General features: G+C 35.1%; 1 protein-coding gene across 2 annotated transcripts in view; it reads left to right on the forward strand.

Annotated features, from left to right (window-relative positions):
- The window catches only part of CLDN16 (claudin 16), a 94,253-nt gene extending 76,237 nt beyond the window's left edge, over positions 1-18,016 (forward strand). For both annotated transcript variants that reach the window (XM_070582520.1, XM_008540903.2), the window contains 4 exons: positions 8,992-9,094; positions 12,460-12,624; positions 15,119-15,310; positions 16,000-18,016. In XM_070582520.1, coding sequence (XP_070438621.1) covers positions 8,992-9,094; positions 12,460-12,624; positions 15,119-15,310; positions 16,000-16,133 — 594 coding nt within the window. In that variant the 3' untranslated portion in view covers positions 16,134-18,016. The remainder of the gene's footprint in view (positions 1-8,991; positions 9,095-12,459; positions 12,625-15,118; positions 15,311-15,999) is intronic.
- The last annotated feature ends 3,280 nt before the right edge of the window (positions 18,017-21,296 follow it).

Below are 21,296 nucleotides of genomic sequence, written 5' to 3' on the forward strand. Positions count from 1 at the left end.
AGAGGACACATAGCAGAAGAACAGAATGGGGAAAAGCTCCAGGCTGCTTAGAGGATAAGGTGAGCAACAGGCAGCACGAGGCAGAAAGAGCTCAAATATTCTTTTGTCTTACACAGGATACTCAAAAGACTACGAAATATTATTTTACCTGCCCTGAAGTTCTTTACATCAAGTAAAAATGTTAGGAAAAAAGAAATAGCACCTGGAATTGCAGTGTACACAGCTCTAAACCAGGGACCTGGGGCTCTAAGTCATCATGCCGTTGTCATTACTGATTCACTTGTGTCTCTGGAAGACTGATGTGGTGATGAGAACTTGGATTTTGAGATTATTTCAGCCTGTGTTCACATCTTAACTGTCTTCTGTTGAGCAAGTCACAGCTCATGTCTCCAGTTCGGTTTCCTCAGTTATAGGCAAAGTTGAACTCAGTTACTTTAAGATCTTTTTTAGTCTTTACATTCTTTAACACCAGGACTCCTTGACTTTGACCATGTCTGCAATCCCAGAGAGACAGCTAATCACTGAAGGACCAATAGCATCTAGAGCTTCCCCAGAAATTTCCACTGGGACTCTGGTATGAAGATTCTTGACTTTTCTGTAACTTCATATGCTCTTTCTTCCTTTCTCCCACACTCTTTCTCTCCTTACTGTTTTTCTTCCTCCTTCCTTGCCTCCATCCTCTTTCTTTTTTTCTTCCTCTTCTTTCTTCTTCCTTCTTCCCTGTTCCCTTTCCTCCCTTTTCTATCCCTTACACTCTTCTCCTTTCTTCTTTCTCTTTCCTCCATTTCTCCTTCATCTCTTTATCCCTCCCTTTCTCTCTCCCTTTTTTCTTTTCTTTCTATCTTACTTTATTCCACAAATTGTCTTTGACACCTGCTGTCTACCTGGTACTGTGGTAGGTTCAAGGTTATGAAGGAGGATGACACCTGGATCTCTCTTAAGTTGCTCCCAGCATATTGAGGGAGACCGACAGTGAACTGATTGCTACAGTATGATATGACAAGAGCTGTGATGACCAATAACTCTGAGTGGCCTGATCACCCAGTCTTGTATAAACAGTGAAGGCTACTTAGAAGAAGAAATATCTAAACTAGTACTTGAAGGACAGGAGAGTAAGGTGGGAGAAGCAGAGAGTATTCCAAGCACAGGAAATAGTATGGGCAGAGATCCAGGTATGAGAGCACTGTGTGTTCGTGACTTTGGACGTGTTTCAGCATGAGAAGAGTTTCCAATGCAGGGAGGAGAATATAGGAGCTGAGTCATCAAGGGCTTTGTGTACATGTAAGATATAGATCGTATGCCATAGACAAGGGCGCTTCACTGTAAACAAACATAGAAAGGTCAATCAATCTGGCTACTTGTGAAGAATGGTTAGAAAGGGTAAGATGAAGTATAGGGAGACAAGTTAGGAGGCTTTGCCATAAAATAAGAGGGAAACAATGATGGTCTGAACCAGTGCAGAAGCAAGCATGAAGAGACATGTGAAGATATGGGAAAACTCTAAAGAACACCAATTGATAGGATTTCTAATTGACTGCATGTGGGGAAAGAAGAATGATGAAGAGGGAGAAGTCAAGGCTGAAATCCACTTTACTGTTCTTGGGCAATTGGAGGAATGCTCACCTAGAGCTTAAATGGAAGAAAATGAGTTTCTATACAGAAGTCATCAAGCAGCAATGTCCCTGGACCATCCCACTATTGTTTTCATACTTTGATTATGACACAGACCTTGGGGAGCCAAGAATACAATGCTTTGTAGTGGAGAAGTTTACAGGTTGGACTTGATGTTGGAGAGACCTAACCAGGCAGTGGCTGTGTGAATTTAGACAGACGTTTAAATTGCTATAAACCACATTTCCTCTTCTGTAAAGGGAGAATAATAATATGCACATCATAAGTGTCTTACGAGGATTAAATGAGTTTGTATCTCTAAAGCATTTACCACAGTACCAGGCAAATACAAATCAGTCAATAAACATTAGATATATTATTGTCTATTTGCAGTTTATTGTTTTGTTTTTGTTCTGGAGGAGGAGATGACATTTTATATAATTTTCACTTAAGGGAGAGATATGAGATGTAAGTTCTATTCCTATTTTCACTATTGATTCTCTTGGAGAAATTTTGTTTATTTCTCTGAGTAGTGGTTTGCTCATTTTTATATTTATGACTGTTACTTTTCTGTCTAACCAAAAGAACAAGACAGATAATAGAGACAAAATGGCATGTTATCTATTATATATATTTTAAAAAGAAAAATTATGGGTTAATAACATTATTGATATGTTAATTGTATCATAAGATATGTCCTTCTTAATTATTCACATTGAAATAGAGAGGTAGTTCCTTCTGGGAACAAAGTTACTGGTTTCTCAGTTATCGGGACCGAAAAGATGTTTTTACAAGATTATTCCATTTTTAGTTAATCTTTTGTTAATTATTTACTGAGAACCTTCTATACAGCAAGCGTGGTTGTGACTAAAATTTTATTACCTCGAAAGAAAGTTCCCCACTTTTGAATTTGTTTGAGTTTATTTTATCCCTATAACCAGGTTCTCTGCTAGGATTTCTATTTGCATTAATGATGCTACAATTCTTTCATACATAAATATTAAAATTATTACATTTCACATGTACTCTAATAATATATATATACTAGTTTTACTTTCCAACTGATTTCAAACTCCTTCAGCAGATGTTGGAAGCTACAGATATTCTCTCATTCATCTCTTGATCTTCTACAGCACCTAGCACCGCCTTCCACATAATGGGGACTTATAATCCATTTGTTAACATGAATAGATTGGGTACCTGTTAAGATATTTGGCATATTTATTAAAAGAATGAATAAATGAATGAAATATAATGTGAGGTGATCTTTGGAAGTCTCACTTTGAGACCTAAATGAGAAATATCTCTTTAGAGACAGCACCACTATTTTAGGCAGGATCTTTTATCTTGACACAATTTAAACTTTTTTGAGATACGGATTTGGTTCCTCTTTTTAATAAGATAGGAATGACTATCTAATCTCTGGGATACATAATAAAGTTGGTGAAGAGTATATTCTGGTCTAGAGAATATGACTGTTCTGCTTGGTGCTTCAGAGAGAGAAAGAAATGAAGAAAAGGAGGGAGATGGAAAGAAAATAATATTTTATAAGCATTCTTTCAATAAATATTGTGATCTCTGTCACTGGGCAGTAATCACTGTAAAATTGTGATGCTATGCTTTCGTAAGGAAAAAATTCTAAAATGAGTAAATATGTGACAAATAATTTAAACAATAAATGTTAAAATTGAAATATTTAGATAGTTCAGATATAGAAATTAAGTAGTATAATCACGAAGGCCACAAAAATTATATTTTACCTACGAAGTTTGTGTTATCCCATTTTTGTCATGTATACTTTTAGGCAGTGCTCCACAAATAAGCAAGCAGGACTAAACCAAATATATTTTAGCAAGTAAACTCATAGTGCGCAAATGGAGTATGCAGAAAAGCAAGGCAATGTCTATTATGTTTATTTTAATCTTGTATCCTCATCTTTATAAATGCCTGTCTTAAGTTCTTTTAGACTCTAGGATAGTAAAGAAAAATAAGATAAAATATAAAAATAAAAAGTTTGGAATCCTAGTATAAAAAATTCAAATGTAATTTGTGTTAAAATTGAAAATGTTTCAAGTTTTAGTAGTAAAACTAAATTATTTACTATAATTATTTATACTAAATTATACTAAATTATTTACTATAATATTACTAAAACTTTTGCATCTTAATAAATATATTTAAGTAAATACTGGAAGCAGGTAAGTTGTATCTTCAATGTTAAAGCATACTAGCACAAGGATGTTAAAGTGATGTGAAAAGTATAAATTCCAATAATATGTTTGCAATGTGATTTTTAAAATAATACATCTTCATAACTTATTTTATTTTTCTCTTGGTTTGTGCATTATTCTTCTCATATATATTTTATTTATACACAAATTTCAGTGCACATACGTTTATAATCTAATGCATATTGATAAAGAAAAATCTTGTTTATTAGTGGTCAATCAACAATAAATATTTACTAAGCCTACTGTGTCTAATTACTACATAAATATTTTTTCTCCTTTATAACTGGAGGAGAAATAAATGCCAACTAATTAAACTATTTTTAAGTTTCCTTAATTCTCAAGAGATATATAAAATATGTGGAGGCGAGACAAACACACCCAAAACTACAGTAAACAAGACAAGGCAGGCAAAATTGTATGTTACTGCTTGCAGGTATTTCTGAAGTGGTGAGAGAAACTGGCAAAGACTAGGATAGAGAAGCCTTAATGGGAGTCTGCTACAGGGTTCGGAACAAGGAATCCCAGGACTAAGGTGTTAATTGATGCCACCATAAACCCAACCGGGAAGAGACATCCCCAGTGTGGTTTCCTAAGGCTTTTTCTGAATGATGTCCTGCTCATCCTTAGTACTGTGGGAAATACTTTCCAGAGCCAATTGAGTAGATAGGTTCCAGGCTGACCCAAATCAGCATGCACTCTCTAGTCTCAATAATAGTTTTTGGCTCCTGGATTTAGCTGTTCTAGTCTATTCAGTCAAAGCAAAAGCACATATTATGCGTCAATTGTACATACAGTGTATCAGTAATCATTTTCTACACTGAAATTCAAAGGAGAGCTAATGTGTATGGATTAGAAAAATTGACAGATATTTTTCCTCAATAAACATCTATGGAGCATTTGTTATGTGCCAAGAAGGAGGATCTATAAGCTCCTTGAAGCAAGACGCCATGCCTGTTTTGGTCATTGCAGCATCCAAGCATTTAATTAGCCTGTTGACTGACACATGACAGACATTCAATGAATATAGTTTGAAAGATAACCAACAAACAAACTTAGGTGACAGATGCATATAAATGCACATAAAAACAGATAACGCAATACTAAAAACATTATAGAAATATGGACAAATTACTGTGGGATCCAGGAAGAGATTAACTCCAGCTGGAGGACACTGGGAAAACTTCATGGAAGAAGGGACATCTTTGAAGTGGGATTTGAATAATACATAGAAATTTGACAAGTTGAGAGCAAGGGGAGTTATCCATATTATTATATACTGTCGTGGTCGGTGTTGAGGGGGAACTCAGATGCCTATAGGAACCAGGTAGCTGAGATCTGTGAGAGAGGCAGACTGGGTAGGAATAGTGAGGAACCCGTGAGCACAAGCCTCACCCACAGGGGAGCAGCCACTCAGCTCCCATTTAGGTGTTAATTCTTGCCAAATGGGACATGGAGTCCAGGTGGCCAGACTGACAAGTTTCCAAGGGAAGCCAGAGCTCTGGACTGTTCTGTACTATTGGCAACGAATTAATATTAAGAGATTTATGCTGGCCTCATGCTTGCTGCTTGTAATTCTATTGTCACACCTTGGATAAACTGACTTCTCCGGATTTAGGAGACAATCCTCTCCTCACTTCAGGATCAACAGATATTCATTGAAAAAACACACAAATCATTTTCTATACTATTTATTAATATATAAATTGCACATTAAAAGGAGAAAGCTTAAATTTGGAATCCTCTGTTTTGAATGATCCTGTGAGGTAAAAATTATTAGTTAACATTTTGCATTTTTGTCCCTTCAGAAAGGTTAACTATAACATTTTAAGCATCAGTTTGCTTTTTAAGAACTTCATGTTAAAACTTTTAAGAACTTAGATTTACTTGCCTTTTAGAGAGTTCTTTATAAGCCATTGTACCACAGAGGGATAAGTAAGTGAAGAGTGGATATTATAGACAAAGAGGGCTTTCCTAAATATGACAAATAGCGTAAAATCTTTTAACCTTGTCTTTTGTACACAAAGGCACCTTTAAGGGTGTCTCCAGTAAGTGCCATATTAACACAGAAGTTTAGTTAATTTCAGCCACTATTCTCACATACCTTAACTGAGTGCGAATACCAAGCAATCTAGTAGTGTGCCCCTGAGCATTAATACCTAATGAAATTGGATTCTTTGTTTCTTCTAATGAGCTCATTGCTTTTCTAAATATGGTCATTGCAGGTAAATGATCAATAGCCTTGAAAATGACACCACTACTGAATTATTTTGGCAAGAAAGAAATACTCTTCTCAGCGTAACATAAGTATTCTCACATGTATATCTCAGGCCACTTTTTAAATAACCTCATATGTAACAAGAGTGGCTGGAGTCGGTTCGTTCCTTTGTTTTAGTGGCTGAGTTAGACAGCAGGAAATCGTAGACAGTCACTGTCTAATTGTAAAGCGGTGACTTCAAATCCACCTAACTAGCTCAAGTTGGAATAAACTGGCTCCAGTATGTTCCTGTTGATTGAGAGACCGAAGGGCAACAGGCTGTGACAAGGCCTGTTTTCTGACACGGTGCAATAGTTCAGTAGAAATCATCTCCACTGCATTCAAATCCTAGATCTGCCGTAACACATTACCACAAATTTGGTGCCTTAACACGAGAGACATTTATTCTCTCATAGTTCTGGAGGCCAAAAGTTTGAAATCAAGGTGTTACTAGGGCTGCACCACCTCTGAAGGCTCTAGGGAGAAAGCATGCCTCTCCTCTTCCAGCTTCTGGTGGCTGTGGGCACTTCTTATGGCCACAGCGTTCCAGTCTCTGCCTCCCTGGTCACATTACCTCCTTCTCTTTTGTCTGCATCTCTCCTCTGCGTCTTTCTTATAAGGACACTTTGTCATTAGATTTAGGGCCCACCCTGGTAATCTACGATGATCTCCTTATCTCAAGATCCTTAACGGAATTACATAGGCAAAGTCCTTTTTTCCAAATAAGGTCACATTCACAGGTTCTGGGGATAAGGACATGGATATATCTTTTTGGGGGCCATTGTTCAGCCCATGACACCTACCTTTCTCCACTTTCATTATGGCTAGTTAGTAAAGCTGAACATGGTCACTACTCAGGTTATTATGTTTTGGTACTTTACTGATATTATTATTTATTGAGAAAATCATTTATATTGTGTGTGTGTTTGTTATTTTTAATTCTTATAACCATCCTAGCATTGTCTCCTTTATGCAGATGGGAGAATGAGGCTCAAAAAAGGTGAGATCTCGACCAAGGATAGAACACAGCTAAAAAGAGCGTCAATTTATATCTAAAATATATATTTTTTAAAGTTTGGCTTAAATTTCATGCATATAAAAATTTCCATGTTCATTCACATCCTTCTTTAGAAATTGATCTGTTTAATTTCACCAGATGGATTTTCTTCAGTAAATTTTCGGTCTCTATGGTTCCTCAGGTTCCTCAGATAATACTCCATAAATTCCAGAATAGTGTTTCCAAATTCAACGTTGGGAAGAGTAAGCCAAAGTGAGGTTTTGTAGAATAATGGTCATAGGATGAGAACAAAGTTAGGGTTTACCACTTCACAAGTTATCTCACTTTCCATTTCTAGAGTTCTGTAGCCTGAAATGGACTGGAACTTTTGAAAATGGGGGTTAAGCGTAGTGGAACTCTTGAAAACATATAATCGGAGTGCTGTGTTCGAGTCCTATTTCCTCCATTTATTAATGAGGCTTTCTTGGAGTTAATCACTTAACTTTCCTGTGCCTCATTTTCCTTATTTGTAAAATAGATGATAATAATTTATATCTCACAGGGTCCTTTAAGGAATAACTGAGATAATAATATGCTAAACAGTAATTGCAATAGTATAGACTCAATATAGAATTATTAATTATTACCAGTTATAAGTATTTTACATATAAAGGGATAACAGAAGTACCACATTCAAAATTGTGATGGTGTAGCAAGCAGTAGAGTTTTATTTGGCACACAACACAGCTTCAAAACAGAACACGGGGTGGAGCGTTTCATAGTGCAAATATTCACTGATATGATTTCTTCTGCAAATCAGTGTTTTATGTTCCTTCCTGTCTTAATTCCCCTGCCTTTGCATTTCTCTCCCTGCTCTGCCCTGTTATTTATTCTTTCTTTAAGGAAGAATTGAAGTCTTCATTTTCCAAGATAATTCTCAGTTAAATCTCACTAGACTATTCCCAGATTTCCAAGGTAATGTGAATCTGTAATTGAGTCAGAAGAAACAATCATATTAGCTCTGTTCCATATGCATGAGCTCTGTCAAGAATACTTGAAGCTATTTTCTGTTGGCATGTTTACAATTCTAAGAAATCTATCGTGGCTTACAGTCCGTGAACAAAGTACGTGAAAGCTCAGAGCACTGGTACCTTTTAGCTCTAAGTGGATACTTAGAATCACCTGCACAGCATTTCTAAGTAAAAGTGGTTTACACCAGTCAGACTGTATGAAATTAATGCTCAGTTTGTTCATATCCATATCATAACTTAAGCATTTGTAGTCTGTCAGTGGAGCAAGGAGGAAGAAGTTCTGGGGTCTTTATATTTCATTTACTGGCGTCTTTATGTACACCTTTCTTTGGCAATTATTTTTAATTTACGAGCCTCATATACATATAGTAACATCTTTCTTCATGGAACTCATTGTTCATGATGAAGAAAAATTAACGTACATTCCTAATAAACTCTAGATGTCACAGTTACCACCTATTGTTATATTGATTTTAAAATTGTTTTTTGATGAATAAATGTCAGCACAGGAAAGTGAAATGAATTGTCTCCATGTTAACCTATGACTCAGTGATGGAACCAGCCATAAGAATTGGCATATATTTAGTTCTGATTTTATCCATCTTAGACATGACTTATCCAGCCTCTCCCCACCCCAAATCAGGAAGTGACTTCATTTCCTGGTCGGGAAAGCCTTTCCTTGTTAGTGCCTAAGGGAAAATACTCTAAAGTGCATTGATTGTGTTTGTTGTAAATGAAATTCTGATCACGCTTGTAACCACTGTACTTTGCTGTCAAAGTCGCCACAGCCAAGTTCTTTCTTTGATCAAGGGGGACTGAAGTGCGTCTGCACGAGTTGTTTCACATGTTGTCTTCTCCAACATCTAGGTGAGCTCAAAATGCCGAGGCCTCTGGTGGGAGTGTGTCACAAATGCTTTTGACGGGATTCGCACCTGTGAGGATTATGATTCTATACTTGCCGAACACTCCTGTACGTATGGCGTTGACATCCCCCCTTGCCAGGGAGGGAATTCCAAAGTACATTGAACTCAGGTTTCCATTGCGTGTTTTTGTTTTCAATAGTACTGTATTAAGGTTCTGTCAAGTTTTAAATGTTTAGACTAGAAATTTAGTTTACTTCTGAAATGTGAATTGAAATATTTTTAGTCTATTTTATCTTTTCCCATGTATTTATGAATTCCTTTATGGTAAAAACATTATCTTATTCATCTTGCTATCCCTCAAAGGGCCTGGCATAGTGACTTATACACAGTATGCTCATAGTAAACACTTTTTAAATGGAAATGAATTATTTAGGGTGCTGTAATTCTGTGATTGGAATTGACAGATTGGATGAAAAGCATTTCCAAAATGTCTTTTAGCCATGTCTTATTTCAAGGAGAAAGTTTACAGTATTTCAAAGGAACAATTGCTAAGAAAGAGAGAAGGTGGAGATAGAGAGGTAGAGAGAGAGCCATAAAAACAGATAAGGAGGTAGATAGGCAAGGAGAGACACAGACTATGGGATCAGGAATGAAAAAAAAACAAAACAAAAACATGACATTATTAGCAGAAATAGTAAAACCAGAGGCTTCAAATTCTTTACCTTTCGCTTTAAATTATAATTGCTGTTAGCAAAGCGCATGTTTCCGTGAATAAAGAGATTTCATAGATTAGAAAATCTTACTGTTGATTCTCCCAATTCTTCTCTATCCCATTTATTTATTTATTTAGAACATCAAATCGTGCCAAGAAAGGCTGGTGCTGTTATTAAAGCAAATTGGTTTCAGTCTCTTTCAAAGCAAATGATGGGTGATGATATAACATGGCAACTTCTTTTCTCAAGATCAATGAAACGTAAATCCTTGGAATGTGACTTTTTCCCCTGGATAGCTATTTCAGTCCAGGGAAAAGCACTAAAAAAGAGCAGTGCTCTAAAATATCTCCCTCCACCATTTAGGATTTGAGCGCCTGGAACATTTTTTAACATAGTTCGTAAAGCCTTTACTTCATTTCTTTAAAAAAAATTTCTTAATTCTTTCTCTTTTTCCCTCCTTGCACTAACCTAGTTCTATCTGTAAAGAAGTATGATTTGGTCAATAGGAATGGAGTCCATGTGGACGCTAGACTATTCCAGAAATGCCATGCTGTGTTTACAGCTGAGAAGCAAAAAGAAAGATGAAATATTTCAAACTTTTAAGTGTCGTTATGTACATTTATGCAGGAAGAAATAAAATCACTTATGAGCTCACTGCAAAGAGAAAAACATTGTTTATATATATTTTAAAGTTATTTTTTTTTATCTTTTTTAGGCTTTAAAGTTCTTTTTTTATATTTGGCCTATGCTGTCTCATCTTTTTCTTTGGATATATTCTTACCTTTAAATTTCAAATAATATCTACATACCCATTACTTTCCTTTAAAAATTCTATCGTAAGCTTAAAGACAACAAAGATGAAAATGTATTCTAAGAAAATAATATATTTATACCTTCTAAGTTAGGATGCTACCTATAAGGGAGTAGGATTTTATCTTTAGTCTTTAGTGTCTTTTATACAATCACAATTAGATAACCTTTTCCATTGCCCTGTATACCTAGAGTATGCAGACCCAGATAAATCTTTTTTTTTCAGGGCTCCTGTTCATATAGTTTGAGTCTCCCTCTAATTAGAGTGTTTAACATTACTGTGGCAGCCAAATCTCAGACTATCCCCCCAAATTTCTGGCTGGCCAGCCTTAGCAACCTGCTTGCAAAGCTGCCCTCTTGGAATGGGGCTAGCCATGGGATGCCTGGAAGACAGAGTAGGTATAAGTCCTGGAGTTTCACAGAGCATCTGAATCATGCCATGTGTGCGATCAAGGGTCAGAAAGGGGACGATCAGGGCCCACAATGATTTCAGGACACCCCATCCAGATGGCAAACCTGGATGGTCCCTGCTTTCAAAAGGGGCTTAGAACATTTCAAGGGAGGCACTTCTAAGTGTGGGACCCCTTGACTTGGAGCGCTGAGTGGGAGGCCCATCAGTACATACCATTTGAGGATCAAGAAGATCAGTTGAAATAAAAACTGACATCACCTAAAGAGTTACATATTTTTTTCTTTCCTCAATTTTGAGGAAAATTAACCCTAGAATTGGCCTAAATTTGAAATTTGAGCCTATACTTTTTGAATAATGCCACATTTTGAGATATCAAATATTCACCTATTAATAAGGTAGAAGTTGATTTTATGCATTGATGTCCTCTCTTGGATGGATCACAAAAATATTTTTTATTTTAAAGAAGGAAAATTGGTCACACTTTTACAAATGACCTATTACTAAACAGGCCCTACGTTTATGTCACCATTGGGAAAAAATTATTTAAAATACAAGGAAACTTCAAATCACTATGAAAATAAAACAATTACTATACCATCAAAGGAATAAATTTTGTTATTCCTCTCCATTAGCCAGCTAAAATAGTAGCAGTTCTGGCTTCAGGTAATTAACTCTCCATTTTTGGCAAAATTTCCCGATTTTTGATTTAGCATAACTAGGACTCAGTTCAGGAGGCTTTCACAGTTGAAGATGCTTACAGTGTAGAAGACGACTGCCATGATTCCACTTCCATTTACCTGATCTTCTCTCCTCTGGAGCTTCTACTGTATATTCTCATCGGATATAGCTTTAAAATGTGCTCAGTTGACAATGCAAGGTTGAAGGTTAATATGGAGTATTGGCGGAAAAGGGTTACAGCCTGAAGGGATGAAACAGAATATGGTCTGGCTTCCAGAAATAGTCATGTACTTAATAACAGAAGCTCCTTCTCCTTCTAAACATCTGTTCATGGCTCCCATCAGCCCAAATAGACAAGACGTGTATTCAAGTATTTTATCCTGCTTCCCTATGCCAAATTTTGACCAATTATTTTTCATTGTTTTCAGTAAAACTTCAAACAAAGATAGTGATCATTTATTTATTGAATATGTATTAGGTAACTTCTGCAGAACTGACACTCTACTTTCAATTCAGCATTCAGCTATAATACTTGTGAACAAGACTCAGTCCAGAACAGGAGATAAAAAGGGAAACATTTATTTAGTTCCCACTACATGCTGGGCATTTTGCTAGGAGGCTGAAAAGACTATGTAATAATCAGTGTGGAAACAGATGATAATGTCAATAGTCTCATAATATTTTTGCATTTTATGAAAAAATAAAGGATATTCATTTCCAAGTTCATGCAAATTTAAAGTCTGATTCTTTCAGTGGGCATGTGTTAATATTTGTGGTTACCTGTTTTTTGGTGTACGTCTGTGCATTAACGTGTTTCCTTCCTCTGACTCTGCTGTAACCACATGCCCTGATCTTCCAGTAAAGCTGGTGGCAACTCGGGCGTTGATGATTACTGCAGATATTTTAGCTGGATTTGGATTTATCACCCTCCTCCTTGGTCTTGACTGCGTGAAATTCCTCCCTGATGAGCCATACATCAAAGTCCGCATCTGCTTTGTTGCCGGGATGACATTACTAATAGCAGGTACTGGTCTGGTCTAGTGATGGGGGTAGAGACACTCATCTAAGATCTTAATATGAAGGGGAAGGCTGCTGTTCTGAAGCAGTTCATTTCAGGATCACGTGATTTTCTTTTCTAGATTGAAGGAATAAAGAACCCATCCACCAGCCCTCCTTTCCTTAGCTTTGGAATCAGATAATTAATCTTTTGTTAATATCCCAGATCACAGTTTACTGAAGCCCTCACATTGTTTTTTAACCATTAAAAAGTTATAAAATGCTTTAAATTTTAGAAATAATTTCTTTTGTGATTATTCCTAAAGTAAGCCCCAAGCCACCTCCTCCTTATCTACTTGTACTTACCTCCCCCCCCCAATTCTTTTTAGCAAAGAACTAAATTGTGCCAAGTCCTATGTTAGACTTTTCTCATATTCCAACTCATTTGATCAGAAATGTAACAATAAACAGATCATATTATTATCTCCAATCAAAAAGCAGGTGAAATAAATGGAGTTCTGAAGACTGATAGATCAAGTAAGACGAATGATAAGTCAAGAATCACTTCACACGGTGTTTACCAGAGAAACAGCAAAATTGATATTTTACTCAGGTCTGCCATCAAATTGAAAGTTCAGTCTTTCTTTTTCACAACATGATGGCTTCTTTGGATCTTAATGCAAGTTGGGAGGAAGTACACTGTTGAAGACATCAATATGCAGGCAGATTGAAAACCAATGGGCGCATCTTCCAGAGACAAAATCGTCTTCTTTTTTGGTAGCAGCAAAAAGTTAGCAAAGCAAATATAAGTGGGAACCTGACCAGGCAATGTAGGGCAAATGGACAGGGATTTGGGAACTAAAAATACCTGGAGAGATATATGCGTGATGTGTGACTTTAGGCCAGTTACTTAACCTGTCACCTTTTCTTGGTCTGCAGAATAGGGTGAAGCCTCAGCAATAATATCTACTCTGAATTCCTGTTGTGAAGATCTAACGTGGGCAGAGTAAGCCCATAGCAGAGAGCCTAACCCACCACACAGTCAAAACTAGGGCCTCCCTGAATTTTTCACACACAAATATGGAGTCAAGGCCCTGATGCTTCTTAAGTTGTATTAAAAAGTCACAAGAATTTCGTAGTTTTTCCTTTTTAGGATATTCATTTCCATATCCACTGTAGTAATAACATAAAGCTTTGTATGTAACAATGTTTTATTTAACAAATTTAAACATCATTTAATGCTATGTGATTTTGTTCCAGAATATTTTTTGAGATACATCTGGATATTCCATGTTTTATAAAATGACAAAACAAGTTAAATTTAAAGAAAATCAAGTAGATGGTGAAAATTCCTGCAGGAATGGCTGAAGAAATGACTAAATTAAATTGCCAGAGATGGCCAAAGCCTTGGCACCATCATTTGAAATTAGTATGAGATATATCTATTTCAAAATCTGTTTCTAAGTTTCAAAAAAGGAATTTCCATCCTAAACCTGTAAGTTACAGTATTATAGGAAAGGCTTGGTAATTTATAATTTATACCCTGTTATCTAAAGGAGATTATATGTTCATGACCTGGCCCTTCTTAAACTTCTTGCATTGAACAATTGGGAAAAGAATGCAATGAAACGGTGACTTAAGTAGATATCACAGCTTCCCTAGAAAAAGAATCTGAAAGGTTTTTGGAGGCTACAAATTTCGGAAACACCATTTTTACATAGCGTTTCACCCTACAACTCCCTACGTTTTTTTCTCATATCTAGTCCCTGACATGAACTTATACCTTTAAAGCAAGAAGACTCTAGAGGCATCATTTCAAGCCAATCAATTGTCAGATAGACTAACCTGTGAGGATTAAATTTTATGTAAAAGGAGTAAAATTTCTTAGACTCTTCTCATATGGTATGTGGATGGTAGATGAGATTTATTTTAAAATGAAGACAATTTTTCTAGTATTTATTTTTAATCTCACACACTAAAATGAATGACTTTAAAAACATAGTTTCCATGTGGGTGCTGATTATGTAGCCGGCATAGGTTCAATGGTGAGTCTGGGTGATTGGGGCAGGGGAGCAAAAGAATACTCTTGAAGACAAATACTTTCAATTTTAAAAAAAATTAACATAGAATGAACATATGCTCCGTATTATTCATCTGCTATTTTGTGTTTTTTCCCTTTGTTTTTAATATTTTCCTTTATATAGCACTAAAATAGCATTGAAAAGATAGGAAAATTAAAGAAAACCGTAGTGACTATTTTAGGTTTACACAGATGAGTCCTGCACTATTTAATTTTTGCATTTCTCTTTATGCATAAACTGAGGTATAATTGGGAAGAAATACAAGATAGAAGGCAAATGGAAGACATAGAAGAGGTGACCAAAATTTGAGTTGACCATGAATCCGTAGTATCATTATTATCCCTCTAAATGATGCCATCCATTTTGGGCAGCAGGCAGATCCCCTTAGATTTAAATTTGAAAAAGGCTTGTGTTATTTTTGGCATCTTTCCTTTCTTTCAGGTGTCCCAGGAATCATTGGCTCTGTGTGGTACGCTGTTGATGTTTACGTGGAACGCTCTTCTCTGGTTTTCCACAATATATTTCTTGGCAATCAGTATAAATTTGGTTGGTCTTGTTGGCTTGGAATGGCTGGGTCTCTCGGTTGTTTTTTGGCTGGTGCTATCCTCACGTGCTGCTTATACCTCTTCAGAGGTAAGAACAAAATAAAATAACATACTTCTTTGCCTCCAGTATCATTCTTCCCAACCCAATGGAAACACATCTCACCAGCCCAAAATAATGTTGCTTACTTGATGTCTACCTATTACCATTAAAAATTTCAATTGTTCAAAGACAAATGATTTGCAATACTCAAATCTTATTACCCAGTTAGTGGTTTATTTGTAGGGGAAAAAAACCCCAAACCCCACAGCTACAACTGTGTCCAATATCACTTAAAGGTGCTGGCCTGTGGCTCAAAGTTCTGCATGCTCTGCTTTGGTGGCCAGGGTTGCTGGGTTTGGATACCAGGTGTGGGCCTACTCCGCTCATCAGCCATGCTGTGGAGGCATCCTACATACAAAGTGGAGAAACATTGGCACAGATGTTAGCTCACCAGAAACAACAACAACAACAAAGATATCACTTAAAAAACAAAAGGAATTCCTTTCCTCATCAGAAAGAAAAAAGGGAAATTGCTTGGCTGATCTTTAAATCTAAAATTAGCTTTCAGGATGAAAATTTTGGATTTTCTTCTCAATTTCTTCAGACGATTTCTTCTTAGAAGATTCATATTCTTGCCTCTTTTAGGAAAGCATATATAAAGTGACTTTTTTTTTAAATTTTCCAAAGTTTAACGAGTCATATTTATTTTTGTATCTACATTTTTCTCTTTCAAACAGATGTTGGACCTGAGAGGAACTATCCTTATTCCATGAGGAAGGCCTATTCAACTGCAGATGTTTCCATGGCCAAGTCATATGTGGCCCCTCGGACAGAGACTGCCAAAATGTATGCTATCGACACAAGAGTGTAAAGTGCCACATATCAGTCTGTGTGTATGTGCTATTTAAGTAATCAATCAATATGTTCAGGTTAACAGAATAGGGTCAATCCAGGAACAGTTATTTAGGCTTCATGTTCAACTAAATTAATTGCTCAGTTTAATCAAACAGTTTGATTCTCCATAACTTCTCCATTTCTATTATTCTCATGTTCTTCCTCATTCTTCCTGCCTTCTCTCTCTTTCTCTGTCTCTCTCACTCTCTCTCTCTCTCTCTCTCTCTCTCTCTCTCTCTCTCACACACACACACACACACCATTTTCGTATATTTTAAGATAAGTTTGCTAGGATAGAAAAATATTTGTTTGTGATTTCTGTATTGCTATTAGAGATTGTGACATGGTGACATTAAAATAAAAAGACGTTTTAAGAATAGAAAGCAAGCTTCAGAAGAAGCCAGAGATTCTAATCTTTGAAGAGATTGACAAGCTTTTAGTTCTTTCCCAGGCTTTTGGTTCACTTTCTGTATTCTCAGCTGAGTGAGTTATTTGATAACTTTGAAGAAGATGATTCTTCCAAATTCAAACTAGTATGTCAAAGCCTTCCATTGCTCTGATTCTGTTTAAGTAGAAAAAGAGAATAACAGCTTAATGTACTAGCCACTGGTGGGAGTTAAAGATGAGAAGTTTCCCCTCCACACTCTAGATGTCAAAAGCACAGTGTTAAATTAATACCAGAATCAGTGATGACTTTCTTCCTCATTAACAACATAAGAGATCTGTGTATTATTATATCACTACTCCAACTTTGCCTAAACATTGGTGAATTATTAGACTAGAGCAGTAGTAGCTAAGCCAGGAAGTTGACTAATTTATTGATTGGGTATCCAAATGCGTTTCATGAATTTACCATTTTAGAATTTGCAGATTCAAGTGTCTGCTCACTACTGGATCCTCAGCATCCAGCAAAAGATCCTACATGATAAAATTTAGCAAACATTTATTTATTGAAAGAAATAAAGGTTCACAACTCTCTACTGGAAAAATCAATTTTCCTCATAAAATATGTGCTTTTTTGAAAAAATAGAATTATATACATACTTAAATCAGTGAATGATTGCTAAAGGGATTTTACTCATATTCATAATGTAATCACCTTGAATTTTTTAATTAGTAGGGTTTTTAAAAAGGTTATAAAATTTCATCTCAAGTTTCCTGATTCCTTGTAATTCACATGAATAGCATTAATACCCTTGCAATACTTTAACAGACTCTCAACTGAACTAGAAATCAGTTCTCTGGAAAAATGGAAATTGAATTGTAAATTTCTCAGGACCCCTAAAGAAGTATTCCAAATTTAAAAGCTAAAAATAATGTGAAAATGAGATGACAAAATCCTAATACATATATTAATGTTGTTGAGAATGATGTTTATGACTTCACACGCTGTCTCTTTACCAATATTCTTAGGAGAAATTCCAATCTAATCTTACAGTTAAGAGCAATTGATTCACTTTTATTTCATGGATATTATTAATTGTGTAATTTAAATGTAAAAAGTTATTTCTAGATCATGTTTACCAGTTACATAAGTATTATTCTATGCATTTTAAAACTTTTTTTTGTATTGTACTTTTTTCTCAACATTGGTTTTTAAAATTTTTATTTCCACCTTTATTTTATGATATAATATTGGTCATGTTTTGTATATCCTAATAAGTCTCTTGAAATCCTTCTGGGGAAAGGCAAGATAAAAATTAATTAAATAGTTCATTAGCTTTTAGAGATTCAAATTTTTCCCTCCTTAAAGATTTTATTTGTATGAGGAAATATTTCAGAGGATTAAGGCAATATTCGACATCTATGGCTGTTTTGAATGTTTTCTCAATAAAAGTGTTTTGGATACCCTGGAAGGAATATTAGTATTTGTTTCTTTTAATTTCTTTGGGAATGTTATTCCTATTCGAATATAATTGGATGAAGCATCACAATCTAAAGCATAATGAAGAATATATTTTGTATATCAACTAGTGAACAGCAATACAAATATTAAATAGTGAAGAAGTAGTAACTGACATGGTGGTGGCTACACATGCCCAGAAAGAAAAAGTAACATAAACTCAAAGCATACACATACGAGATTATTAGGTTGAAACATCAGCGCACTAAATTCTGGGTACTATAATTTAGTCATATCCTGTTAATGGCAATAAGAAAAAATAAAATTTATAAAATTGGATAATTGTATTTACCTATCCTTTTTTTAACTATTTAGTTTCTAATATCCTATTATAATTGAAATTAGCCTTTTGTTACTATAAAACTTGTATACATGCATTGTAGAAAGTTGGAAAACATAAACAAACCAAAAATGTATCTTGTTTAAATACAGGGGCTTTAAATTCTCTCCATCTAGAACATCACTACTCCTACAACCGTATTGAATATCTGTACATCCTTCCAGATATTCTCATTTATACCCACACACACAAAGACACACATGGACATAATTATTTTCTTTTTTAAGAGATCATTCTGGATGTGTTGTTGTGTAACTTACTTTTTTTCCCCATTAACTCTCTCTGCCTTTTCACAGCAATACATTTCCATCTTATCTAATGCCCAATCCATATTTAAATTTCCCCAAGATTCTCAAAATGCACTATAAACCTGGTTTATCCAGACCAGGATCTGCAATCCCCTCGTTGTTACGCCCCTTAAGTCTTTTTAATCACACTACATTTGTTTTCACTGACTCTGACCTGTTAAAAAACACTGAACCAGTTTTCCTACAGTTTGTTCTATCTTCTGGATTTGTCTGATGATGTCATGTAGCTTGTTTCTCTGTCTTGTATTTCTAGTAAATTGGAATTTAAATCTAAAGGTTTGTTGGAATCAAGTTAAATAGTTTCTAGAATATACCATAAGTGACATGACAGCATATCCAGAGATGTAATATCTTGTTGATTTAGCCTTCAATATGCTAAAATTTTTCTTGGGATTAGGGTCATAACAAATTGATACCTCCATTCTTCATCTATATATATATGTTTTCCTTTAGTAACAAAAACAAGTGATTATTGTGGTTTTATTTTGGAACTATAGGAATATCCCTTTTCCTATCAACCATAATAATAATTTTAAAATAACACTTTTAACAGTTGACAATCATTCTTTGAGTCAATACGTTTGTTAGGGTTTGTAGAAAGATGATTTTCTAATTCTATGTCATCTGTCTCTGTAGTAGAAATTCTTCTGTAAAGTAAACCTGTAAGTCGCTTCATCTGAGTCTGTTTAGTTACCCCAAAAAGGTAGGATGAATGCTCAATTCTTTTGCTTTATTTACCAATTCATTAATACAAGGTAGGTGGCTGGTTTATTAGTGGGATAGTATATAATCTAGTGTCCAAACAGGGAGAATTTGAGAGTAAAAGTGGGTGCCATTAGTAATTAAGTCAGGATTTTCCTGGGCTAGTGAGGAGATGCAGTCAATCTTTCAGCTTAATGCGCACCGTGTGATTTTTCAATTGTTCTTTATTTTTGAGTATCACTATGAACTTGTAAATTTTCATTGATTCAATGAGTTTTAATCCACTATAATTATTATTATTTCAATACTTAAACTTTTAATCTTTGGTCAGTGGGGCTTCTTTAAGCTGGCTCTTGTGTTTTCCTGACACAGTCCTTCAAAATTCTTTTTCAGTTATCTTAACATTGAAGTACATACAGAAAAGCATAAGTTTACAGCTAGAAGAATTTTCACAAAGTGAGTATAGCCATATAATCAGTATCCACATTAAAAATAGGTTATCCTCCCCAGAAGACCTTCTCTCCTCACCTCCCCATCATCCTCCTCAGCATCCTGTGGGTAACAACCATCCTAACTTCCAACACTGTAGATTAATTTTGTTTTTGAACTACTGTATATTTAATTCTTTGTGTCGGACTTATTTCACTCAACATTATGTTGTGAAATTCAAGATTCATCTATGTTATTGCTGTGGTTTAGTTTATTGTCATTGCTGTACAGTATTTTATTACATAAATACACCACAAGTGTTTAATATATTTTACTGGTGATGGATATTTGGTTTGTTTCCAACTTTTAGCTACTATAAATAGTGCTGCTATGACCATTCTTGTACGTGATTTAGGAAGACATATGCACTCCTTTCTCTGATATCTAGGAATGAAATTTCTCCATCCCAGGTGTTCATATATTCAGATACAGTGGATATTGCCAAACAGTTTTCCAAAGTACTTGCACCAAATTGCACTCCCACAGCTGTATATGATGCTCCACATCCTCGTCAACACCTAGTATTGTCAATCTTTTTCTTTTTAGCCGTTCTGGTAGGTGTGTAGTAGTATCAAAAACCAAAAATCTATAGTTTTTAGCTTTCATCTTCCTAATAACTTACGAAGTCAAGCACATTTTTATTAGCCATTTGGAGATTCCATTTAATGAATTTTATGTTCAGTTTCTTTGCCAGTGTTTCTGTTGTATCTGTCTTTTTCTCATTGATTTGTAGGCATTCTTCATATATCCTTGATGTGAGTGTTTTGTCAGCTATATGTGTTAAAAATATCTTCTTCTAGCTTGTGGGTTGCATTTTCTATCAATGCTATTTTCCAATATATATAAAATGATATTTTCTGATGAAAAGAAGTTTTTAATGTAGTCCAGTTCATTGTTTTTTTCTCTATGGTCACCATTTTTTGTGTTTTGATTAAGAAATTTTTGTCTACACAAATCACAATGATGTTCTCCATTGTTTTCTTCTAAATTATTTTAATAATCCTTTGTGTTTTCTTTATTGTACATTTTATTTAAATGTAACATACATACAAAAAAGCTCACAAATCATAAGTATATAATTTGATAATTTTTTACAAACTGAATACACTACACAATCAGCATCCAAATCAAAGAACAATGCTATATCAGAAGTCCAGAGTCATTTTTAACACGCTTTCTAGATTGTTCCTTTCAGCTTTCATAGCCGCAGTTAACTGACCCAAGTTTAAAAATCACTTTTAGAAAAATATCTGGGTAAGGATGATTTTCATACAAGGTGACTGGATCGTATAACTGTACAGCTTTCCAATTACATCTTTCACCATATAATGTTCTTATTTCTATACTGTAAGCTTTAAGTTTTCAGATATATGGTATTAAAATGTAATAACCAATATA

The sequence above is a fragment of the Equus przewalskii genome, chromosome 18 (assembly GCF_037783145.1).
Source record: "Equus przewalskii isolate Varuska chromosome 18, EquPr2, whole genome shotgun sequence".
NCBI lineage: Eukaryota > Metazoa > Chordata > Mammalia > Perissodactyla > Equidae > Equus > Equus przewalskii.